General features: G+C 39.9%; 1 protein-coding gene across 4 annotated transcripts in view; it reads left to right on the top strand.

Annotated features, from left to right (window-relative positions):
• Nucleotides 1-27,793, top strand: part of LOC136871911 (uncharacterized) — a 552,427-nt gene that overhangs the window by 446,229 nt on the left and 78,405 nt on the right. For 3 of the 4 annotated variants that reach the window (XM_067145631.2, XM_067145630.2, XM_067145629.2), the window contains exon 2: nucleotides 1,568-11,504. In XM_067145631.2, the coding sequence (XP_067001732.2) occupies nucleotides 1,622-7,231 (5,610 nt within the window). In that variant the 5' untranslated portion in view covers nucleotides 1,568-1,621 and the 3' untranslated portion in view covers nucleotides 7,232-11,504. Of the gene's footprint in view, nucleotides 1-1,567; nucleotides 11,505-27,793 lie in introns of those variants that run through there. The other variant, XM_067145632.2, reaches the window with a different exon arrangement.

Below are 27,793 nucleotides of genomic sequence, written 5' to 3'. Positions count from 1 at the left end.
TTGTAGTAACCCAAAATACCTGGGAGTCACCCTGGACAGGTCCTTGACCTACAAGAATCACCTCTATAATGTGTCAGCCAAGATCAAGACCAGAAATAACATCCTCCAAAAGCTGGCAGGCACTTCCTGGGGTCCTAATGCTCAAGTCATTAGATCCACTGCTCTTGCACTCTCTTATTCCGTCGCTGAATATTGCTGCTCTACCTGGCTTAACAGTGCTCACACTGGATTAGTAGACACCCAGCTGAACCAAGCAATGCGTATCATTACAGGATGCATCCGACCAACTAACACACACTGGCTTCCCACCCTAAGCCACATACCACCTCCATCCCTAAGAAGATCACAGTCACTGCTTAACTTGTGGAAGAAAATTGAAAACAATCCTCACCTCCCTATTTATTCTGACATAGCAGCTTCCCCAGCTAAACGACTGAAATCCAGACACCCTTCTTGGCGTACTGCAATGAATTTACAGGACACCTCCTTTAATGTATCGGACGCCTGGAAAGAACAATGGCAACAGCAATCCTCATTAGTACATCACCACATCATTGAGAACCCATGCAAGTGCCCAGATGGTTTTTCTCTTCCCAGACGGCAGTGGAGGATGCTAAATCGAATTAGGACCGGCCAAGGTAGATGTGGAGCCACTCTCTTCAAATGGGGATGGAAGACATCACCGCAATGTGACTGCAGACAAGGGGAACAGCCAGTGGAACACCTTGCATTTGAGTGTCCTTTGCGTAGTTACAGAGGCTCTATAGAGGACTTAAACTGTGTCTCAAACGAAGCTCTTCTCTGGCTATTAAATTTTGACATGGAACTTTAGTTATGAACTTGAGATGGTAGTTGTATATATTGTAAATAATATTGTATTCATCATACGCTAAATAAATAAATAAAGACAAACGCACAACAATCCAGCCCCGAGCTGGAGGAATTAACAAGACGCGATTAAAATCCCCAATCCGGCCGAGAATCGAACCCAGGGCCCTGTGAACCGAAGGCCACTACGTTGACCATTCAGCCAAGGAGCCGAGTGTATATGTGCCATGCATAGCTTCTAAAAGAAAGAATGAGTGAAAGGCATTACTGTTCCTCGAATTTAATATTTTATCAGACTTTAATTTTTATCAAAATATAATTCACCTCCCTTGTAGATACAATACCTTTGCAAACCGCATTTGACTGTTGTGATCATGGGGAACCACGGAAAACCATCTTCAGGGACCGAACCCGCACTCTCCCGAATGCAACCTTTCAGCTTTCCTCATAGACAACTCGCCCGGTGTATGTTAGTTATCAGAAACACTTAACTCATCTTTGGTGCAAGTGAAGTTTCGTGGACTAGAATATTGATACTTTGTATTCATGACTGTTTAAAGCCCTGCATTAATTTCATATTGCCGTAGATGACAGTAGATATTTCAGAACTGTAACTTCAGTGTTTTATAATTTAGCGTTGTGTATTTTTATTTTATTTGCTGTAAGTTGGTACTTTTTCGTTGTAAATCTATTGAATACGCTATGAACCCTATTACAACTCTTGTCTCTGTATTTTCAGACGGTGAGCACTGTGCCTCGGGCGCGTCCCCTGACGGTGCGGCGGAGCAGCAGCATGGAGAGGACTGGTCCCCCGCCGCCGGTGGAGCTCCAAGACAGTGGTCACCGATACGATTTCCCGATATCTCCTGGTCAGCCCTACCCACCGCCTTCACGACGCAGAGGTCCCCTGGAGCACCCTCCGATGCCTGACCATACGGAAAAGAAGAAAGAGAAAAAATGGTCCTTAGGAGGACTGTTCAGGAGGCGGAAGAAAGAACCAGATTCCGATAGTAGCACTGCCGAGGAAGAAGAACCTCCTCAGCGGAAAGGTTTCCTTGCTAGACGACGGTCTCGTCGGGAAAAGAGAAAACAGCGTGTGAAGATCGTAGGGACGTTCGATCATGTTGTGGTGAATCCTCTCTCCCAAACACAGAATCGTGTGCAGGACATAAACGGACTTCCTACATCCGCTCCACAAAACGACGTTGGTCGCGATGTTACAACTGCCAGTCGCGGTAGTCGAGACTCCTTAGGAGGAAGTGTAGACAGACTCTCAAATCGCTCCAGCCGGGAATCTTTGCCTCAACAGCACAAGCGTCAAGACTCTAGCTTATCTCGGAATAGTAGTGGATCTGGTTCTCTGGAAGGTTCAACAAATCGTCGGGGTAAACTCGATATGATCAAAGCTCGAGTAGAGGCTATAAGAGACCAACAGCGAGGATCCAGCTCGGATGAGTGTGATGGTTTCCCTGCGTCGCCTTCTTTGTCGAGATTCAGGAGTGATGACAGTCTTAGCCCAACTCAAAGAGAGGGTTCCTTTAATCGACGTTCGCGAGTTGCAAGAACTGAAAGGTATATACGACGTCTCTCGCGTGATGAAGAAGGGATATTAAAAAGAGAGGCGGAAATGGACTCAGTGCAGAGACAAAGGTTATGTAAATCTGATGCGGAGGGGAATTTTAATAGGACCAATAGGAATACCAAAGGAACGAGTGGAAATAAGTTACCTGCTACTACATTGTATCAAGAATCAAGTGATCATGAATCCCGCTTGTTAACAAGGACTCCATCAGCTACACCAAGTCCAGCTCAGAGTCCTCGGGTTCGTCCCAAGCCTATGCTCCAGTACATGTCTTCCACACCGCCAAATGATTCGTTGACTTCAACTTTCCCTCCTAGTCATTATCATGGCCCGACGCTTAGCAAATCTCCTCAGCAGAATTCAGGTGTACGTATGTCTGTTGCTCCTAGGTCTTATGCACCTCGAGGACTTTCCCCAGCCCCGTCCAATCGGAGTAATGAGTCAATCCCCGTCCATGGTCTGTCGAGAAGCCGTACGGAATACCTGCCTAGCAGACAAAATGTAATGAACTATGAGAATATACATAACAAAGGAGTCTCGAACCATGGATATGAGTTGCATTTTCCTGGTCAAAAGAGTCATTCATACGAAAGTAATATCCATCAGTCAACAAATTATGCTAATATGAATGGGCCATCTGCGGTATCTGGAGGCGATGATGTGCTGGTTGTGCAGTTTCCCATTGCCAGGCCTCAGACATTGCAGTCACGGTCGGTAGAGACGACAATAGGAAGAGGAAGCAGCGTTAGTCCGTTGTTTTTCAAACCAGGACCTCCACCTCCTCCACCTCGTGATCCACAACGGAGACTCACTTCCGCATCTAATCAACCAGATCCTCCGAGGCCAATGTCTTACGCGTTCGAGAATGGTACACCCCAGACAGCTCGAATAGAATATAGCCTCAATCATCCCACCAGAACGATGGATCTCAACGGAAATATTAAGACTTTCTCTTTCGTGCCTCAGCCTCATATAATTGCAAATGTTCCAGCTACTGGATCAGCATGGACTGGTTATCAGAGGCGATCGAGTTCGGATAATCAGATAGCAGCCCAATTTCCACAGCAGACGCAGCAATTAAGAGCTCAAGTTGTTTCTGTTCGCCCTCGCCCGGCATCTGTAACACCGGAAGCTATGAGACCACAACCCCAACAACACAGTGGTCAGAACAGGGTTGCACTAAGAACTCCTTCCGAATTTTCCGGTACAATAAAGCAGCAAGACAATCCCCAGTCGTTCCAATACTTTGCTGACCAGCAACCGAGGAGTAGAAAACCCATTCACATTCAGTGCAGCAATGGAACTGGCGCTGATCAGCCTTACCTGAGTGATTCACAGGTAGTGATGATGAAACCTCCTTATCAGGACCGGCGTAATCCCACAATCAGCGCCTCGGAATTCTGGCGCCAGAAGGACCAGGAAAGTTCTTTGAAGCAGAGAAAGTCTTCGTCAACCAAACCGCCTTTGCAGCATGCGAACAGAAGTGATCGCTCCAGATCTAATAGCCCTCGTCCCCGGGAGAACTCTGTATCAGAAAACGTTCGTACACGATCTTCGAAGTTCCGAGTAGCACCTCTCACATTTCCTGTTCGTAACACAGAATCGGTGAGCTCATTGAGTGGGCAATCTGACATATCCAGCCCCCTGCAAGTTCCTAAAGTGCATTCAGACGGTTCCTGCTATGACAGTTGTGATTCATCAGGAGCTGTTACCCATGGGATTGATAGTCTTAGGAAAAAGGACAGTTCGAATCTACGACCGTTGTCAATGGTATTGGAGAATACAGAGAGCCAAGACCAGAACTCGCAATCGCCCATCAACGAGGAAGTGGCCCAAGCTTTATCAGGAACATTACAACCGGCTACAAAGACTGTTCCACCTACTCCGCCAGTGCGACGATACTCTCGGCAGAGTTCCACTTCAAGTATCGAAGCGTCCGAGTGGATGGGAGAGGACGCCTCTTCAGTAGATACTCAAAAGAACAAACGACGTTCTACTAATCTGGAAGATGCCCTTAACGAATTGGAAGCAATTTACAAAAGTCTTAGGTTAGGGGATGAAGACCTTCTGGATAGGGCCGAACGTCGAGACTTGCCTACTGCGCATCAGCAACAAAATGAGAATTTCTCTCAGGGATGGGTTAATTCACGAGGAGCAGAATCTGATTCGGGATACAATTACAGCTACGGTTCCTCTTACGAATCTATTTTTGATGCTGAGCCGCCTGTTAGACGACAAAGAGCACCGTCGCTTCGTCGTTCAGGAATTCCCGACAAAGTAATGGACGATATGGCCTACCGTCGTTTACATCCTAAAGAACGACCTGGATCACAAGATATCAGGAATGTAGTTTCTCAGTCAGGCAGCTATATTTTAGCTTCTCCTGGTCTAGCTCAGAGTCCAGGCGCTACTGATTCCGCTCAGCCGCAGAAATCATCATCATCCATGAATGAGGAACCGGATGTCACCTATGATGATGTCGTTTATCGTACTATCAAACATGCTAATACCACACTAAAAATTCTAGATCCTCAGCCACCATTTGGTATTCCTTTGGGACCAATCACTGCAGCACCGAATAGTGACTATCTGCATGCGACGCCTGTTGATAGATACAGGCCAACGTTTAAACCCCGCAAAATTCCTGATATCGTTAAAGATGACTTAGCGTTCCGTAATCTCAGAAAGGATTCTCAAAAGGATTCTTCTAGTCTTCCTGCAAGTAACACAGATGATGTTGGAGGTTTCACAACAGTTACCAACCCTACGCATAGTAACTTCTCTCTTCGTAAGAAACGTGCGGTTAGATCGTTATCTGCTAATCTGATGAGCTTTGTTCACAGAGAGCCCTTGTCTTTAGCTGTAGAAGATAAGCATCAAGAATTTGAGAAGGCACAGAGCTTGTCAGATCTTCCTGATGCTTTGCAAGTAGCTCAGAAAATTCTGGAAGGAAAGGAGGTAATTGGTGGTGGTCCAGTCAAACTGCGGAATCTGACGTCTGGAACCGTTGATACAGGTGATACACGAGATGTCTCTGATAGTTCAATGGAAAGTTCAGCACTAGATCGTCGGTATGGCATTGTTCCTGTTTCATGGATTGAGCGTGCTAATTTAGATAAAGCCCTGGGCGCAGGTACTAGCACAAGTACGGAAACCCTTACCGATAGCCGTGCTAATCTGCAGCATCAGGATGGGGTTAACAAACGTGCTGGTTGGCAGCAAAAACTCAGAGTTTATATTCCACCGCAGAGCGATGTGATTCAAAGACCTGGCGCTCCACATTCCCCTGCAAAGAAAGCGCTTTCCAGCGATCATTCAAGTCATGAAGACGAATCGTTACCGGTTCCAGATGGTGTTCCAGGTTCCCCCATTGACGAGAACCAACTAGAAGAACTTCTTACTGCACTAGCCAGAGAGGCACGTGCGACCAGTGATAGACTGGACCTGGAACTCCAGCAACTCGGAGAAGAGACTCCCAATCTTCGTCTTCAGTCAGCGTTAATGGATAACAAGAAGCTGATTGAGGCACAAGAAGAACCCGTGGCCGACAAGCAAGAAATAATGCTAGACAGTAATCAGAATAGCATCTTTAAGACGAATCTCAATATTTCTCTTAATAATGAGACGGATGGCGAGAAGAATAAGGAACCTGGTTCTGTCGTGGATGAAAGTCAGAGGATCAATTTCCAGAAGAATTTAAAATCCCTGTCTGAGAGGACACAGAGGGGGATTGTGGACATAAATCAAAAAGCAATTGTGGAACGACATTTTAGATCGGTGTCGGAAAGCTGTCCTAAAGATGTTCACGATCATATTCCAGAAAAGATCAAGTCCGTTGAAGACAGTCAAGTTGAGTTCAATGTTGGTGGGGAAAAGGAGACCACTTCCTGCGAGAATGTAAAATTTAACGATGGTGTGACAGATAATAAAGATAAAACTTCTTCTGAATCTGTTAAAGTCACGAGACTGGAAGAAAATGAGGACAGTGGCAGTACTACCCATGCTGAAGTGAATATAAGGTCTGGTGTGGTCATGAACGATAGCCCTGGAAACAGTTTAGATGGCAAACAAGATGAAGGATTGGATAACAAGGAAAAAGATGAAGGAAACCTTGAGACGCTGTGTTCGGAAGAAAATGATGCAACTATTGTCATTATTAAACATAAACTTACTGTTGATACTTCGAAAAATACAGATGAGAAAATAAGTGAGAGTACTGAGGAAATTACAGAGGATAGAGGGAAGAACGAGCATACAGCAAATGTAAAAGATCAGGCGCATAATGTATTTAGACATATACAACAACTTACCATTAACATTTCCAACGATGCTGTAGACTCCGCCTCTATCACCCAAGAGTCTGTGGCTAAAGAGGGAGTGGATTCCAATGAACTAAACGTGGACACAGGAAAGACTGCTCCAGAAGATAATGAAACGATGTCCGAAGAAGTCACTTCTCCTGTTCATAATTCTGATGGAGCCACCATGAAGCAAATGGCTACGATAGCTACTCAGACTAGTGATGGAGATTGTGAATGTGTTCTAGAATCCAAGGAGAGTATCCCTGAACAGGTGACCAAGCAGTGTGATGACGTAGAAGCTGTGGTGGCAACGTCTGCGAGCTCAAGTGTAGCAGCAGCTCCTGGAGAAGGTGAGGCAGTCTCGTCCACGACCTGCAGCTGGTATTTGGATCCCGCCAGCTTGCTGGTTGCATGCTCTTACTGCATTGCATGCACGCACAGCATCGTTCAGCTCGATCTCTTCGCAGTGGTCGGGCTTGTTCTGGCAATGATCTCGGTCCTCGCAGCTTTCATTCTCTAAAGGTGCACAGTATCTTCGTTCCGCGAGGCTAGTATCGTGTTTGAAATAAATAGGACATTGGCGCTTTTTATGTGTATCTGGGATCATCAACAATTCTCTTTATTCAGTGTGTAATCTCGGTATAATGTATAGAGTATACGAATTGCTGGATGCTCGAATAACTTCACATATATAGACTATCTTAATATTATATTAAGTGAGACGATTTTTCCAAGCATTTACTGTCTCGAGAATAAAGGAGATCCTTTGCCGGAGAAGCCATGGTCACGCGAATCAGGAAAAGTGAACTCGCACTTGGTGGTTTTTAAGCTCATTACTGTGATTTCTATAACGGCATATTTTGAAAATGATTTAATGTTTTGTTCTTCCTCTAATTTATTCTCTTTTTAATAATAATAATAATAATAATAATAATAATAATAATAATAATAATAATAATAAGGATCACTTGAAAGAGTATACCGGTAAAGTATATCTAAGATCAGTCTATGCTATACTGAGTCACATATTTCGTTCTGTTTTTGCACTTTAGGAGATGACATTGTTCACATCTGTATTAGAGAGGACTTCATATTTACCTTACTGATCATTCACATGAATTATTCCATCCAGAGAGGAAGAATTTCAAAATGTAGAGTTTGCGGGAGAATTCTACAGATGTTTTTGAATCTGTTAACAAAAAGTGTATCGCTCATCATTGGAGAGATTTGCGAAAACTTGCAACTGAGAGCTTTGGATCCATGATAGTGGATATATAGTTTGTTATTTCTTTGATGTCTTGTATTAGTTCTCCACGTAGTTTTGAAACTTGGCATGCTCGCAGGTCGTAGATTTTCTTTACAGTGTGGAATTGTTATTTCACAGGTTATGATAGAGTGTATAATTTTATTTTTCTCATGGCATTGATGATGTCATCTTAATTTAAGTTCCTAATTTTTTGAAGTCAAAACTCCGAGCAAGTAATGAAGTAATAATCACTTCGCGAGCAAGTAATGAAGTAATAATCACTTCGAAGTAAGACCGAAGGGTAGTTACGTAAATTCGAATGAAGTTATATTGCCAATTAAATAATTCTATATATTATTACGAGCGAATCAGAATCGTACTAAAATGAATGAATGTGTAAATAATCTCATATTCTCAGGACGAAGATATGTGTATTTTCCAAAGATTAGTTGTGTATCCTGTAATGGTAAATAATAATAACTAATAATAATATGCTGACGAAATCTACCACACCCTATATGAATATATCAAGAATGAAAAGGCGTCTTACCTTTGGCTAGTCATAATTTTTATTTCCCTTTTCATATACTGTAGTCGTTGGCTACTTGACTTGATTCGAAGAATTCGTATAAAATTCGATCTGAAGCTTCCACGGTCTGTATACTATTACATTTTTTCGGATTGAACTGTGTTGTTGTTTTGTGTACCTTATGTACAGGTTGCCCACGTTTCGAATACATTACAGTATTCATTGTCAAGGTGAACTGATGTACCCCTGCTCCCCGGGCAGCAGTCGTCTTGACAAAAAATACTACAGTGTGTTCGAAACGTGGGCAACCTGTGCATAAGGTACACAAAACAACAACACAGTTCAATCCGGAAAATTAACGTAATAGTAATTATTATAAAAGTTTACTTTCGTATATTTCCCCCCAAATGATGGATTTCATCCCCAACGGTAGCGCGTTAAGTGGGTGTATTGAGTAATTTCGTACCCACACCTAACGCATTTGTTAGACTGCGGAATTTGACCGTGAAGGAATTTTACCTGAATACTTTAATTTAGATAACGTTCTTACAAACCTTCGAAGTTGAATGGAGTTTGAGTGCTTTCGAACAGTTACGTGTTTATTATGGTGCAAGCTATTTCATTCGTCATTATTGGGCGTTGGGCAGTAGGAAAATAGTCTCTACTGGTTTCTTGTGTGACTTGCTGTGGGGCATTCAGGTATTGAATATTATGAATTACTACGTCTTTCAATGGCTTGCTCGATACCGAATTTTCCACTTGTACGCGAGTGGAACATGGTGCTTTGGTTGTGTTAGTGAGATTTACCATGTCGATAGGAATGGTAGATTACTGTAATTCATTGACACATAGGTGGGAATATTTTATTGCAAACTTAGTTGATAAACTAATTTACATTATTTTCATATATTTACAATGTGCAGATTTAAATATATATAGATATATATTTGCTACTTGTTAGCTTTTTATATACTAATCACTGCTTATAATATGTTGGAACACTGTGCTGCAGACCATACAGCATTTCTTGCGAACGTGCGCGAACTACGTTAATCTTACTTGGGAGTTTTCCATACTTTGTCTTTTACGGACTCCTGAAGCTAAAAGAAAGAATTTCAATGTTTTTTAATCACGAAATCAATCACTTTTCGGACACGTATTTAGTTGAAGCATTTAAACAATAACGCATTCATTCTACTATATACTTACGAATAGTTACATTCATAAGCTCACCGGACAAAAAAATTTAATACCGTGTAACTCCGCTTCTGGACTTGATAACCGCCGGGATTCGGTTAGGAAGAGAGTCCACGAGGTTTTTGCAGGTACGTCGCATCCAGGTTAAGCCACTCGCTGAGGATTTGATCGTGCAATTCCACCAGTTTGCGGGGATGCTGAAGTCGGCATTTTACCCGCTATTCCAACATGTCCCACAGATTTTCAGTGGCGTTTAATTCAGGTGATTTTGCAGGTCAGTCAGGATGTAATAGTGTGTGTGTGCCTCCAGTCCGATGAACTTTGCTGTTAACATCTTGAAAAATTGTGGTATCTGTAGCATACTCATCATGTATATGTTGACTGAAAGGCAACACGTGATCATCCAGAATGTTTAAATAAACATTCTCTTCATGTTAATGGTTACCTCAGTGAGCGGGCCCAATGCATGATACGAAAAACACCCCCCAAAACATCACAGACCGACCTCGGCTTAAACCTGACCTTTTACACATCCAGGATGAAATGCTTCATTTGGCCTTTAGTGCATTCGACGACGTGCGTCATTAAAATACAGGCAAATACGTGATTCGTCAGATCACATTACTTTCCACCACTCAGATACTGTCCAGGTTCGATGATTGTAGATGGGCAGCCTTATGTGCCTGTGTGAGTAATGGCCTCTTGCGAGGTGACCGACACCAAATGTTCATTGCATGCAGTTCCCGTCGCAATGTTCTCTCGGTAACAGTTTGGGATGGACTTTCATTCACTAACTGCAGCAATTCCTGTCGGATTTGGAAGCGATTTTGATTGACAAGCCGTGAAACGCGTCTACGGCGCCCCTCAATCAGGATCTTTTTCCGACCACAATTCTGACGTGTTTCGTGGCCACGTGTAGGACACTGATGCTTGTAAACATGTTTAACTGTTCGCTGCGAAACACCAACAAATCCAGCAACTTTACGAACCGTATGGCCATGGGCACGGCAAAATACGATTGCCCTCTTTTTGCCACTCTGTTACATCTTTACATCTACCCATGTGGATATACACTGTCCGCTTTAAACGTTAATATCTCACTGATCGCTACTACTGCCTTATGCTCATGTAGAGGGAGTGCGCGTGCGGTTGAGCACGGGACGCGTTCGCTGCGCTATCTGTACAGGCTTAACAATCCATCTGTGCGTGCGCACTGGGGTGGCTAATTTTTTTTGTCCAATGAGCTTATTTTATTTGGTTTTCCCGTAGTGGCTTCAGAGAACTTCTCCTCCTATTTATATTCATTTAGCTCAGCTACAGTTTTGCTCCTTGCTGTAAAGTGTTGTCTTTGATATAATTGTTGTGCCGATGACCTAGATGTTAGACCCGTTTAAACAACAATCATCATCATCATCATCATCATCATCATCATCATTATCATCATCAAACAACGATATTATTGTTACTTCTTGGACCGATTTGTTCAGTTATGAATAAAACTGTTAATCTATCGCTTGTAAGAATGTGAATGTTAAGCTCAGTTAACAGCATTTGCATAATGAATTATAATGTAAAATATCAATATTGTATTTGTGTACATCTGTGTTGTTGTTAATAGTAATAGTAATAGTTATTACACTGTATATAATGTAAGTGTGTGTGAATAGCTGAAGCATGTGGCATGTATTGTTTATAAGTTTGACCAAAAATTAGCACAGTTATAAGAAAGAGAATTGTATGCATCACTCTCTTATAACACGTTTATATATACACTAAATAAAGCGTGTAGCATTTGCACTTTTTCTGTAGTGTTTATTTCCCTTCCTCATAACTTGCACCTTTAGCTTGATTTAATATAACAGTGTGGATTTGAGCTCCTGCACTTTGCTTGTAGATGCATTTTTGTTTTTGTTTAAAAAAGTGTGGTGTGGTGTGGTGTAATGATTTTGTTAACACAGAAGGAGAAGTGTCAGAATAGAACGCCAGAAAAACGCAAAAACTTCCATATTCACACTATAGGGGATCTGCAATATTACGAAATACGGGTCATATTAACTTAATGTACAGTGTACTCGTAGATAACAAATTATTCACTATTGATGTTGAGTGTATGAAGAGTTCATTTTTAAAAATACGCCGGAATTGAAAAACATTAGCTTTCATTCATTCATTCATTCATTCATTCGCTATTGATTCATCCATTTATTCATTAATTCTTCATCTATTCACTATATTCAATGTGCTCTGTACAATGCCACTATGTGCGAAATATGAACGTCTATACTTCTACTATTCCTTACGTGATTAATTAAAGAAAATTACGTAATTAAAGACATCTGGATACTGCCACTCTTCTCTCTTTTGCAGTTCATTTAATTTTCGCGTAACCGGGCGAGTTGGCCGTGCGCGTAGAGGCGCGCGGCTGTGAGCTTGCATCCGGGAGATAGTAGGTTCGAATCCCACTATCGGCAGTCCTGAAAATGGTTTTCCGTGGTTTCCCATTTTCACACCAGGCAAATGCTGGGGCTGTACCTTAATTAAGGCCACGGCCGCTTCCTTCCAAATCCTAGGCCTTTCCTATCCCATCGTCGCCATAAGACCTATCTGTGTCGGTGCGACGTAAAGACCCTAGCAAAAAAAAAAAAAAATTCTTGTAACCGTTCGTATCTCCTTCTATTGTCCTCCAGATACTTTTTCCTATGTCACTCTGTCTTTCTTTTCTAACACTTTGCTTTCGAAAATAGTGATGATTATGTGTCGTTTGTTATATCCAGTAAATCTAATTTTCCAACTTTCCATTTCGTTTAACAATCTTCTCTCTTTCTTATTTAGCTTAATACTTTCTGTCCTTGTCATTTTGCGCCATATCCACATTTCTGATGGTTCAAGGTGGCTCCTCTTGTGTTTTCCTAACGTTCAGATTTCACTTCCAAAAAACAATGTGCTCCATACAAATGATTTCGCAAAATATTTTCTTTCTGAGTTCATATGCTTATTGGTCAAAATATTTTTATTTGCTTTAAATGCCTACGTTGTAGACCTACGTTTGCTTTATTGTTAACGAATAGATTCTGAAAGGAATGTCTTCTGTTCAATCATATTCTCACACAATAAAGGGTCTAAGCACTTAAAATAATTCATCTGTTCGAAATTGAATCTTTCCTACGTGATATTTAATCCCTCTCTCGACATTACTACTACGGCAATTCAATGAATATTATAATAAACGACACAAGACCAAGAAATGTTAATATAAGATTTTGTTCTGTTACTTCATCAACTGTGAGGTTGGTTAGAAACCTATTGCAAGTTCAAAGCAAATCCAGGAAAAAATATCAATAAAACACAGTGACCAGTGAATTCTTTACTCGAATAGGGGCATGCGGAACAAGATGAGGAGGAGTGAGGTAATTTGTTATTATTTTCCTCATTGAGGCAGAGAACATTCTTGTCTTCTTTCAATTTATCACAACCATAAACGACACTGAGGCAGCAATGCGAGCTACATTTTTATTGCAGTTAAGTATTTTCCAGGCACTTTGTGTTCCGACACCTACACAAAATATTTTTTTTTTTATTTCAGCTTGCACAGTAGAGCTTCAAATTATCTGGCCAGTATTTGACATAAATTGTACTGTTTGATCCCTGCCAAATAATTATCCCTTACTTTTTCTTTGCTGAAGGTAAGAGAATTTCTTTGCAATGTTGGTGTTTGACAAATTTTATATGATACTGACAATACATGAAAGTTCAACCCATAATACACAGATTTCATACATATATTCGTAGTCATTGTTTGGAATACAGTATTGCTGACAACCGACGCTGTGCTGTACGGTAGTTATTCTCTCCAGTCAGACGGTCTAGTGGTTTCTCATTCGATTGTTAAGTGCTTTCTCTTCCATTGCTACAGTCTATTTCTGTTGGAAAAAGCATGCTGTACCATTACGTTTACTACTAAGTTGTATTAAGGAAAAACATAGAGGGAAACTTGATCATGAGGGTAGAAGGAAAGTTCTCTATCTAAACGTTGCGCCGTTCCCGCGTCCAGGCAAGGACACAAGAGATCCAGACTAGCTCTAACTTCAATAAATCGGGTGACTGAGTTCAACGGGTGTGAGTTCCGCAACGGAAAAACGACCAGGTCAAACAACGGTATTCCCTAACTAACGCAGAAAGACGTCTCTTACTCGTATTTAGCTAGGTACCATTCTCATTAATTCTTAAGAAAATCGTCGTCGATCGTTACTACTACAATCTTACAACTAAACCTTATGCTAAGAACACAGAGAAAGAGTTTTTAGGTTTCCCCATACAAAATTTATTTAAATATTAAATCAAATATTCAAGCAATTAGTTCAAAATTTTGCTAATGAAGTAACCTTAGTATTGACTGACTCATCGTCGACCTAGTAATCCATATCCGTCGATAACGTTGGAAAAATTACGTCTTTTCACTTCACCCTAAGTGATTGAATGTCTTCTCGGCTTACATAGCTTCCTTTCTTAGTACAGTACTCATTCATCTCCGAAATCATCAATTAATATTGCAAATGACATGACACATGTGGGAAGATTCTTAAAAATAAACTGCCCTATCCTTCTCTTTCAATTCACCTAGCGAGTTGGGTGATGAATAAATAAATTGAATGGGATACAGCTACTAGTATTTACAAGTGCCTTCTTGGCAAGAAAATAAAACATGAAAATTATTTACATTAAAAATATAGGATGCATCCACAGAAAAGAAAAGAAAACTCCTATCAACTACTATTTATAGTCCTTCTAGTTGTATTATTTTGAGAAATAAAGAAACACATGTGGGATTTCTGAGCCATTATTCAGTCAAGAAATGGAGTTCTATTTGTTTAAGTCAACCGTCCTTGGACATCGCATCAGACTATGTTAACTAACACTTGATATTTATTAAAAAAAAACTATCACAGTACTTAAAATTCAACTGACTGATTGACTGTCCGTAGCTTTAAGACTATCAATGAGGATATTCTAAACTCTTCTTGCGTTATTCTGACAAGTACACACATATACGTTTTACGTCTTAAATACTGCTCTCTGCCTATTTAGTTGCTTTTTTTTTAGACACTCATATTTCCTTATGTTACACATCATGAGCTAAGCTACGTCCATTGTAAGTCGTAATCATCCAATAAGTAACATCTTCACAAGATTTAATTCATGAATTTAAGGTAATATGACCTTATCTTATTGACATAAACTACGTGCGTACGAAATGGCAAGAAACGTCATCACTCTGGTTCTACAAGGTTATAACAACACATGCTACCCATGGAAAATCTACTTAGTCGGATGACAATATCTCCAGCTAAAAGAAATTGATTCTCCTTCGAAACCCTAGGTCACCAGCGATCGGCCTATAGATTGAAATTCATACAGAAGTGAAATTATTCAATGAGTTCTCGAGATCTTCCTAAGCGGATCAGTGAAGGCTCCAAACTATCCAGAGTAAACATTTGCTTCTCCAAGTAACTTAATATGGATAAAGAAACATTGCACTCGACGTCCTGAGATCATGTCCTGAGCTAGATAAAATGCGTAGGCTTAAAATCATTGCGTGGAATTGGCGAGAAATCAGTGATCTTCTCCATTATAACATTTGAAATCACGAGACCTTATTTCATGCAACTATGACTCTCTCTCGAAGAAACAATAACTACAACCATTATACATCATCAACAACTCTATATCATATTCATGACGCGATAATTATTACTCTTATTTCATATACCCACACTATCACTTTATCACGTAATTCATTACCTTGGCTTGCACATGAACGTGCCGCGACATTACTAAAATGCCTACTTTATTTACTACAGTTATAGTACCAAATTTAACGTAACTTGGAATAGTCTACTGCCATTCCTTCATAACACAAATCCTATGCATGATCTCGTACAATTTGACGTTGCTTAAGTTTATGACACGCAGATATAAATGCCTACTTCATTCTTACACATCACTGATAATAATAATAATAATAATAATTTTAGCGATCTCTTCACGCATGTCTCTGGAAAACATTACGAACGAACATCACTTGGTGACCACGCCTACAAATGGAATTGACGTTTCGTACAGATGAATACCTACTTCCAATGAATTTAGCTAGATGTTTGTTTACGCACTGTGTTCGCACCAATAAATATTACAAAGCAAAATAAAGAAAACAATATCTTCTTACTTACGAAAACGACTTGGACATTGGACTTAACTTTGCTCAAGATGGTCTCGGCGTTTCCTCCTCTCCGGTCATCTGAGACTATGAGCTGGTCATCTGGTTCCTCCACCAGTGGTTGGGTACATCGTGGCTTCTCTTCATCGCTCACTGGTCATCCGGGATAGCCAACATCGTCTCGCCTCGTCAGGATCCAAGCAGCATCGCCTTGCTTCCTTACAGACCCATGATGAAGACTCGTGCGTATGGAACAGAACAATGATAGAATGTTTGACTCATTGCTGACATTTTTCAAGTACTATAGCTCTTGCGTTGCTCAGATTGTACAGGTTTTTACTGGAAAACAGTTAGATCAATAAATAGTCCAGAATTGTCTAAGACTTATATTCAGTATATTCTGATTCGAAAATAAATTTCTTTCCGCCGTCTTTTATCAGCTTAAATGCATTTAATTTACTGGTCCGTAAGTGTCTTTCAATGTTAACCGGTGTCGGGCAAATTTCATCAAGGGCTTGCGTCACTGCGTGACGTAGTTCCACAGTAGTATATCTTATCTCTTATTGTTTCTCGTATTAAATCTCTCGCACGGCGTTTAAATCTTGATCTCTGCCAAATAGAGTGTAGTTGGGAACTAGTCTTCGTTTCCAAATCTCCAATATATCGCTCCGCTGAATAATTCCTTTAAAATTGAGTTTCGCGTCCTGTTAATACACCGAAGTCAGATTAGATAGTAAAAGATGAGCATCTTTTTTCTTGAATAATGGTTTCAAATAATGTCCATCTGTCATTTTTTTCTGCGCCTTCTAAACGCGGCTATTACTGTAACCGACTGACGAAAAGACTTATAATTTGGCCCGTACTGACGTTAAATGTATTTTATCTGAGATTTTGACCGCAGAGACTCCATCTTTGTTGCTCTAGCTCTTATTAAGAATTGTGAAACGGCACATTAACTTCCCCTACGTTGAAAGAAATATATGGCTTGCTATATATTTATTATATTCGTCTTCCTTTTTATAATGGGACTTTTCACTATTCTTTATGAGTTCTCTTCTTGCATTATTACTCCTTTCTTTGGAACAATTTGTTTATTCATGCTGTAAGTGGCTTCAATCTGTACTTCTTTGACTCGTCATCACTTGAGATGGTTTGCCCCTTTCCTATTCTTTGAAATATAACTTGATGTTTGCACTGTTATGTACTCCTTTACTGTTTCCATTTAAGTCGTGAATTTCGTATGCATTATTTCTGAATGAACGGTTAATCCTAAATGGTCCTTCAAATAAATGTAGGAATTTCGCAAAGACTTTGTTCGTTACACTGGAAATTGCGGGTTTCTTTATTAATACCAGGTCGCCTTTCTTCAACTCAGGTTTGAATTTCTTATGCTGTACCCTCCTTAACCTTCTCTGTGCTTGTCTGTACAGCCTCTCGCGAACCAGTTTGTTAATTTCGTCGATATCTAAGTCAGGTTCAGCAGGTAGGTGAACAATTGCGTCCCAAGGTCTTTCAGGTTTAATACTATGATGAATGATTTTAGGTATCTGTCCGCTGGATTCATGTATTGTGTTATTCATGCTGTCTTCTATTATTCCTACTACCTCTAACCACTTCCAGTGTTGGTTTGGACAATAGATTCGACAGAATTTCGCTATTTCTTTCATGCATCTTTCAACAGGATTGGACGCTGGATGTCTCACCGAGCAAAGAATGTGTTTAATTCCTAACTCCTCCATGGTTTCTCTGAATTGAAGTGACGTAAATTGTGTCCCTCTGTCTGACAGTAATTTCTCAGGCTTTCCCATGTTAGGTAAGGTGTTTTTGATTAGACGTTGTAATACCTGCTTTGTATTGGCGCGTTGAATTGGTTGCAACGACACATATTTAGAGAACACATCCATCACTACAACTATGTACTTGTGTCCCCTTCTGGCAGTTGGGAGTCTACCAAAGATATCTATAGCATATAGTTCTCGAGCTTTATGAGGCAATATAGCTCTGGGTTCGTGTCTTACTGTACCACTGCCATGTTTAACCTTTTGGCATATGTCGCATGTTCTCACAGTATTCCTCACCGTTCTTCGAATACCTTTCCAAGTAAATTTTTCGAGTATTACTTGTGTTACCTTTTCCACGCCACCGTGACCTGTAATTCTGTGTATGTGCCAGATTACTTCCTTGTATAACATCGAAGGTAGTACTATTCGTATCCTCTTATGACCTTTACCTGATCTAGCCATTAGTATGCCTTGCTCTAAGCTGTAGATTTTCGTAATTCTCAATTTTGTTTCACTTTCACAGTTTTCATCTTCCAATTTATCTATGATTTGTTTCAACCTTTCGTCTAGACGCTGCAAGTGTACTAGGTTCTGTAGTTTCTCTAATGTTTCTTCATCGTCCGGGACCAATTCAATTCTATGAATTACTTCCTCTTTCTCCACAGGGTTACGACTTAGGGCGTCAGCAAGGATGTTTTCTTTTCCCTTACAATACTCTATTTTTATCTGGAACTGCTGCGTGAACAACATCCACCTTGTTATCCGCTCATTAGTCATTGCAGCTTTCAGTCCAAATGTTAATGCCTTATGGTCTGATCTGACCGTTATTGGGTATCCATAAATAGTTTTTCTCCATTGCTGTAAGGCGTAAATGATTGCTAATAGCTCCTGTTCTGTCGTAGTATAGTTAACCTCGTGGCTCCTTAATTTTCGGCTAGTGAATGCTAGATATATCCTTTTGGGAGGTGTTCCTTCTTCTTCTTGGTATAAGCAAGCTCCGATGCCAACATTAGATGCGTCTGACTGTATTATAAATTCTTTTTCATAGTTAGGATAGCCTAATTTAATGCTTTTTGTTAACAAGGTCTTTAGTTCTTGGAATGCTCTTTCCGCCTTTTCATCCCATTTCCACCTGTTGTTGATCTTTAACAAATCCTGCAAAGGCGCGGCGGTCTGGGTATATCCTTGACAATGGTTAGAGAAAAACTGCGCCATCCCAAGAAACTGTCTGACGTGCTTTATACGCTTCGGTCGGGGAAAATCGCATATGGCTTGGATCTTAACTGGGTTAGGCCGTACTCCTGTACCGTCTATCATGTGACCGACGAATAGGACCTCTTCTTGACAGAATTTCGATTTTGAAAGGTTGATCTTAAATCCCGTGGCTCTTAAGTTTCGAAACAACTTCTCGAGCTTGTCACAATGCTCCGTAAATGTTTTAGTTGCCAGAATTAGATCGTCCACATAGTAAGTTAAAAACTCCTTTACTTCCGGCGTTAAATTTCTGTCTAATGCTCTCACCAAAACAGCACAACTATTTCTTAATCCGAATGGGAGACGACAGTAGATATATGTCTGATTATCAAACATAAATCCTGTTAATAATCGGGATTTTTCCTCCAGAACGATGTGATGATATGAGGATGTAAAGTCCATGGTTGAAAAATACCTCATGTCTCGGAATTTCTGAATAATATCCTTTATTTTTGGAGTTTGATTATACTCTGGAATCAATCGACCGTTCAAAAAACGAGCGTCAAGGCACAAACGGAGTTTCCCGTTGCTTTTTACGACAATTACCAAGGGATTCAAATACGGACTTGATGTCTTCATTACAATGCCATCGTCTTCCATTTCCTTTATGATCTTCTTCACTTCTGGGAAGTGTTTCTCCGGAATTCCATAGAGTTTGCCTTTATAGGGCGTCCAATCGTTCACTATTAATTTATATTTAAAATTTGGAATCTGTCCTGGTTTATTCTTAAATAAATCCGAGTATTCCTGTAAGATTCCATGAAGTTTTGATTTTTCGACTGTGGAAATTTTAGCATTCGCCACTGCTTCCGCTATGTTCGGCATGTCTTCTTCCTCCTCCATAGCCATTACCCTTTCTATGCTCGCAACAATGTTTTCGTCCGCTAGAGATATCTCTCCTTCCTCTAAGTGAAAGTTCGGATGCTCTTCGGATGGTACGTTCTCTTCTTCCGATACCTCCTTGTTATCTATGATCCTAATGTTGTCATTGATCTTAATCCGTTCTTGGTTTTCCCTGGTGTGTTCGTCAGATATAGGGAACCTTATTTCTTGTTTCTCCATATCGATCGTCATTCCAGTTACCGTCATGAAGTCTATCCCTAGTATAATATTATATTTAATCTTGTTCATGACTATGAATGGATGCTCAAAGTGCCGGTTTCCAATATTTATTTCCAAATATGTTTGTATATTGCATTCCACTGTTTTATCTGGAATTATCCCTCTTATTTTAATTTTCGAAACTGGGATGGTTAATAATTTCATTCTTCTACTCATATCTTGGAATAATTCCTTCGAAAGCACACTGATGCTAGCCCCAGAATCAACTAAACAACGTACTTTCATCTCTCCAACTCTTGCTACGATAATAGGCAATTCATACTTTCTCTTTATGTGATGTACTGTCAAATCCTTCATCAGTTCTTCCGAATCGATTTCCCACGAATCCACCTGTGTTATGAAATAACTATAAATTTTGGAATCCAATGCGTTCTTTATATTCTCAACCTCACCTTCTAATTCAAAATCGGCGTTTTTTTTTTTGCTTGTTATCTTTTCACTTTCTCTTCTACATTCAAATTCTCTCGCGTTCGGATCGAGGATCTGTTCTTCCTGTTTCTTCCTTTTGTACCTTTGCAACTCCAGACTCTCCGCTCCCTCTACATCAGCGTTGACGTCCTGCTCTCTAATTGCTTTTTCCCACTTGATCTTTTCGTTTCGGTCCTCATTTACATCGCGTGTAGGTCTCCGATTATAAGTTTCCCTTCCTTGGTCAGCTCTCGTATTTCTTCTTCCGTAACCATATCTTCCTCTAAAATTATTTCTTCCTCTGTTTTCTCTGTACGGGTTCCTGTACCGCATGTTGGGTCTATATGCTCTATTTTCCCTATATGCTTCTTGGTTGTAGGACCCTTTCCTGCAATAGCATCTTTCTTCATCTCTCCTTCCATTCTCCTGGTTTCCCCATTGTCTCTTCCTGCTCATTTTTACTCTTTCTTCAGGGGTATTTCCATCGACGTTTTCCTGTGTGAGCACATTAACCGTTTCTTCACTGTAAGCGTTCCTAATCATTCTTTGAGGGTGTGGTGCTGTAGTCATATCGATCTGTCTGAGTGTCGTTTCCATTTGCACTGCCGTTGTTGGGTTAGCAGTAGCCAGTAACCTTTGTATATCGGAAGGAAATTGTCGTTGTATCGTTTTGATCGCTTCGAGCTCACTGGGTGGCGAATCAAGGTCTTGAAAACGATGAAACTGGAAAGCGAAATAATCACTAAACCCTGTTTGACCGTTCGTAGCATACTTGCGAGAGTACAACTCTAAGCGTAAATTCTGCTGCAACTCCGGACTCCGAAATTTCTGTAAGAACGCCGTTTTAAAGTCACTATACTCATGGAAAGTATATTTAAATGCTTGGAACCATAAGCTTGGATTAGCATCTAAATGCTTTTCCACTATTTTCAATTTCTTCTCCTCAGCGATGCCATGTTCCTTGAAGTAATCCTCCATTTCCCTAAGGAAACGTTTGGGCGAAATACTGGTGGAATTATTAAAGTGCTTCGGTCTATCATCGAAGGTTTTTATAACATTAATAATCGTAGGATAACCACTGTTTCCGTTATCCACATTTGTCTCTCCCATACTGTGGTTAGAACGTGTGGCTGGTATGGGTGTCACTTCTCTTTCATTTATTTGAAACTCCACTCCTCTGTTCCGCTCGCTACTAGACATCATAACAGTCTTTCCTGTTCCTTCCTCTCGAATTTCTTGTAACTGAGCTTGCATTTGTCTAAGCCCTTCTTCAGATTTCGTTATTCTTTGGTTTAATTTATCCTTATGTTGTTCTATTTCCTCTCTTATCTCCATTATTCTGCTTCCAATTTGGTTTGCAGCCTGGTCGTACTTCCTTTCCAGACTTGTACTCGTGGTTAGCACGTCCTCACCTAGTTTTCCTATACTTTCCTCACATAATCTCCATTTTTCTTGGGAATCTAGGCTTAACTTTTCCATATTATCCGATAAATCCTTTATTACATTCTCCTTCAAAGATTGGAGATAGTCATTGTTTCCTGTCATCTCTCTCCTAATTTCGTTTATTTCTTCTCGCATCTCTCGGTTCTTCTCCTCCATACTTCCACTAATTTCAGCTTTCCATTCATCTATATTGTTCTTGATCTCTTCTTTCATCTCCTCCATCTTCTCCTGATATTTATTCATTTCTTCTTTTTGTTCTTGCTGACCTCTCCTTATTTCCTCCATCATTTCTCTATGTCTTTCTTCCTGTCTCTCCCTAAATCTTTGGTATCGTTCCTCTTGCTCTTGCTTCTCTCTCTTCCTCTCTTCTTCTTGCTTCTTAACCATTTCTGCCATCTGCTTCTTATTCATTTCTTCCATCATCTTCTTCAACGTTTCTTCCTGCTTTCTCATCTCTTCCTGCCTCTCTTTCTTAGCTTCCTCGTCGCGTCTTCTAGCTTCTTCCTCGCGTTTTTCATCACGCATTCTAGCTTCTTCATCTCGCTTCCTAGCTTCTTCATCGCGCTTTCTGTTCTCCTCTAATCTCTCCTTTTTAGCTTCTTCATCGCGCTTTCTAGCGTCTTCATCGCGCTTTCTAGCTTCTTCATCGCGCTTTCTATTCTCTTCTAATCTCTCTTTTTTAGCTTCTTCATCGCGCTTTCTGTTTTCTTCCATCATTTCCTTTATAGCCTGCAACAATCCCTGGCGCTCTTCTTTCTGTCTTCTTTCTTTCTCTTCCTGCTCTTTTTGATATTTCTCTTGTTTCTCTTCTTGGTCTTTCCGATACTGCTCTTGTTCTTCTCGTTGTTCCCTTTGATACTCCTCAAATTGAGCTTTCAAATGGCTTAACGTCGTCATATTGATATTCAATTAGTATTCTAAATTCTAAAAATCCTAATAAACTCTATGGTTTTACCTAAATTCTCCACAACTCAAGTTCTCCAACAATGTCTCTCCCACTACTCCAATCAACAATATATATATTCAGCAAATACACAGGCAGGCTAGACTACTTGGATCTGATTCAGCTCACGATGTTGACCCAATCACACTAGGAAATATGAGGTACTTGTTCATGTACTTATGACTCCAATTCTTAACTGAAAATAACTCAAATAACCTCTTACAATCTATCTCTTACATCTAAGTTACATCTAATTAAATTGACATATTAGCAGTAATCTATCCTTCTTTCCTATTTCTGACTGCTATCAGCCATTTGCTGCTATCCTCTTCAGAGCAATCATCCATTTCTTCTTTCTCCTATTCCATTATCTATACTGGGCATCTACTCGTCCTCACAGTCTAATATCTTGCTGTGTCAACTTCGATCCCATAAGATTATAACGCCTAACAGTCCAGTAAAGAAATTACCGTACAACATCTTCATTCCCATGCAATCACTCTGCTGTTACCATCAATAATTCCTCATCCATTAGTTTCTAAAATATCTCCTTCGTCTCACCCACTTCTCTTGAGTAAATTCTCCCATTTTACTCTAATATTGCACCGAAAACCCGTCATTCGACTATCATCTCTGTCATCTTCTTACTAGGTTTCCCGATGTTTTCCTCATTCTTATTGTTACCTATGGGAATCGACCTCTTCACAGTTCTGTGTCGTATTCTTTCTCTTGACTTCCCACGACGACTTTCTCTTGAATTTCCACATACATGAGTATCTCAAAAAGAAATTCTGTTTGGTTTGCAACCAACAGTTCCCATGGCGTTTTCCTCCATTCGCATCACGTTGAGGTGCCCTTTTCTATGGCGACCAACGGTTCTTGACCACGGTGTCTTTCTCGAATTGTCACACGTATGGGCGACATTTTCTACTTGCGCCGTTCCCGCGTCCAGGCAAGGACACAAGAGATCCAGACTAGCTCTAACTTCAATAAATCGGGTGACTGAGTTCAACGGGTGTGAGTTCCGCAACGGAAAAACGACCAGGTCAAACAACGGTATTCCCTAACTAACGCAGAAAGACGTCTCTTACTCGTATTTAGCTAGGTACCATTCTCATTAATTCTTAAGAAAATCGTCGTCGATCGTTACTACTACAATCTTACAACTAAACCTTATGCTAAGAACACAGAGAAAGAGTTTTTAGGTTTCCCCATACAAAATTTATTTAAATATTAAATCAAATATTCAAGCAATTAGTTCAAAATTTTGCTAATGAAGTAACCTTAGTATAGACTGACTCATCGTCGACCTAGTAATCCATATCCGTCGATAACGTTGGAAAAATTACGTCTTTTCACTTCACCCTAAGTGATTGAATGTCTTCTCGGCTTACATAGCTTCCTTTCTTAGTACAGTACTCATTCATCTCCGAAATCATCAATTAATATTGCAAATGACATGACACATGTGGGAAGATTCTTAAAAATAAACTGCCCTATCCTTCTCTTTCAATTCACCTAGCGAGTTGGGTGATGAATAAATAAATTGAATGGGATACAGCTACTAGTATTTACAAGTGCCTTCTTGGCAAGAAAATAAAACATGAAAATTATTTACATTAAAAATATAGGATGCATCCACAGAAAAGAAAAGAAAACTCCTATCAACTACTATTTATAGTCCTTCTAGTTGTATTATTTTGAGAAATAAAGAAACACATGTGGGATTTCTGAGCCATTATTCAGTCAAGAAATGGAGTTCTATTTGTTTAAGTCAACCGTCCTTGGACATCGCATCAGACTATGTTAACTAACACTTGATATTTATTAAAAAAAAACTATCACAGTACTTAAAATTCAACTGACTGATTGACTGTCCGTAGCTTTAAGACTATCAATGAGGATATTCTAAACTCTTCTTGCGTTATTCTGACAAGTACACACATATACGTTTTACGTCTTAAATACTGCTCTCTGCCTATTTAGTTGCTTTTTTTTTAGACACTCATATTTCCTTATGTTACACATCATGAGCTAAGCTACGTCCATTGTAAGTCGTAATCATCCAATAAGTAACATCTTCACAAGATTTAATTCATGAATTTAAGGTAATATGACCTTATCTTATTGACATAAACTACGTGCGTACGAAATGGCAAGAAACGTCATCACTCTGGTTCTACAAGGTTATAACAACACATGCTACCCATGGAAAATCTACTTAGTCGGATGACAATATCTCCAGCTAAAAGAAATTGATTCTCCTTCGAAACCCTAGGTCACCAGCGATCGGCCTATAGATTGAAATTCATACAGAAGTGAAATTATTCAATGAGTTCTCGAGATCTTCCTAAGCGGATCAGTGAAGGCTCCAAACTATCCAGAGTAAACATTTGCTTCTCCAAGTAACTTAATATGGATAAAGAAACATTGCACTCGACGTCCTGAGATCATGTCCTGAGCTAGATAAAATGCGTAGGCTTAAAATCATTGCGTGGAATTGGCGAGAAATCAGTGATCTTCTCCATTATAACATTTGAAATCACGAGACCTTATTTCATGCAACTATGACTCTCTCTCGAAGAAACAATAACTACAACCATTATACATCATCAACAACTCTATATCATATTCATGACGCGATAATTATTACTCTTATTTCATATACCCACACTATCACTTTATCACGTAATTCATTACCTTGGCTTGCACATGAACGTGCCGCGACATTACTAAAATGCCTACTTTATTTACTACAGTCATAGTACCAAATTTAACGTAACTTGGAATAATCTACTGCCATTCCTTCATAACACAAATCCTATGCATGATCTCGTACAATTTGACGTTGCTTAAGTTTATGACACGCAGATATAAATGCCTACTTCATTCTTACACATCACTGATAATAATAATAATAATAATTTTAGCGATCTCTTCACGCATGTCTCTGGAAAACATTACGAACGAACATCACTTGGTGACCACGCCTACAAATGGAATTGACGTTTCGTACAGATGAATACCTACTTCCAATGAATTTAGCTAGATGTTTGTTTACGCACTGTGTTCGCACCAATAAATATTACAAAGCAAAATAAAGAAAACAATATCTTCTTACTTACGAAAACGACTTGGACATTGGACTTAACTTTGCTCAAGATGGTCTCGGCGTTTCCTCCTCTCCGGTCATCTGAGACTATGAGCTGGTCATCTGGTTCCTCCACCAGTGGTTGGGTACATCGTGGCTTCTCTTCATCGCTCACTGGTCATCCGGGATAGCCAACATCGTCTCGCCTCGTCAGGATCCAAGCAGCATCGCCTTGCTTCCTTACAGACCCATGATGAAGACTCGTGCGTATGGAACAGAACAATGATAGAATGTTTGACTCATTGCTGACATTTTTCAAGTACTATAGCTCTTGCGTTGCTCAGATTGTACAGGTTTTTACTGGAAAACAGTTAGATCAATAAATAGTCCAGAATTGTCTAAGACTTATATTCAGTATATTCTGATTCGAAAATAAATTTCTTTCCGCCGTCTTTTATCAGCTTAAATGCATTTAATTTACTGGTCCGTAAGTGTCTTTCAATGTTAACCGGTGTCGGGCAAATTTCATCAAGGGCTTGCGTCACTGCGTGACGTAGTTCCACAGTAGTATATCTTATCTCTTATTGTTTCTCGTATTAAATCTCTCGCACGGCGTTTAAATCTTGATCTCTGCCAAATAGAGTGTAGTTGGGAACTAATCTTCGTTTCCAAATCTCCAATATATCGCTCCGCTGAATAATTCCTTTAAAATTGAGTTTCGCGTCCTGTTAATACACCGAAGTCAGATTAGATAGTAAAAGATGAGCATCTTTTTTCTTGAATAATGGTTTCAAATAATGTCCATCTGTCATTTTTTTCTGCGCCTTCTAAACGCGGCTATTACTGTAACCGACTGACGAAAAGACTTATAATTTGGCCCGTACTGACGTTAAATGTATTTTATCTGAGATTTTGACCGCAGAGACTCCATCTTTGTTGCTCTAGCTCTTATTAAGAATTGTGAAACGGCACAACGTGATCACTTAAAAAAGGAAATTAGTGCTTGGAATCAGTTCATATAAATATGCAGCAAATTCTCAGAATTTTAATGCAATAACACTTCCTAGTTTATTGGGAATGGACCGTAGAATTGCATACGCATAAAGGAAGCTAACATAGTTCTACATCCGCCTACTCGCACCTGTCGTTCTGATTAAAACAGAATCTTATGACATCCCTTAGTAGTTTTCTGCGACTTAAATCGAGTCATAATATCTTGAATTGAGTTCTGGAATTTGCAAGTTCAAAGCAATCCAGGAGAAATTGTCAATAAAACACAGTGACCAGTCAAAGCAATCCAGGAGAAATTGTCAATAAAACACAGTGAGCAGTGACTTCAGTTTGGTAATCGAAGGCAAGTTTTACACGGCCGATCATAATCTTGCTACGTGACTCTATTTATCAATATTTTCAGTGGACACTGTAAAATACATCTTTATAAAATGGACATACAATGCAGGACTTCGAATGGGATTTTAAACTTCATTGAATAGAATCTTGGACAGTATTGCAGAAATTGTCATAATTCAAGTGTCGTACATGCTGTACAATTCATACAGAAAATTTCAAAGTGATTTACTTACGCCGGGCTTTTCCATCTTGACATATTCGTCTGGCCATCGAACCAAGTGATAGCCGAAGGTAGATTCATCCACACATCATTAGCCTGTGAACAAAGTTCATGAGGTATTGCTGTAATGTTGTGCCCGTTCCAGACAGTTTCACGAAGTGGTAACAGACCTCGACAGAAATGGAATATTGTATTCCCCTTAAACAAGCAAATCTGTTTGCCGCTGCATAATCTGAATAATAATGTTATTGGTTTTTACGTCCCACTAGCTACTTTCACAGTTT

Source organism: Anabrus simplex, chromosome 4 (assembly GCF_040414725.1).
Source record: "Anabrus simplex isolate iqAnaSimp1 chromosome 4, ASM4041472v1, whole genome shotgun sequence".
NCBI classification, from domain to species: Eukaryota; Metazoa; Arthropoda; class Insecta; order Orthoptera; family Tettigoniidae; genus Anabrus; species Anabrus simplex.
Note: the sequence above shows the minus strand (reverse complement) of the source record. Positions and strands in the feature narration are given on the sequence as shown.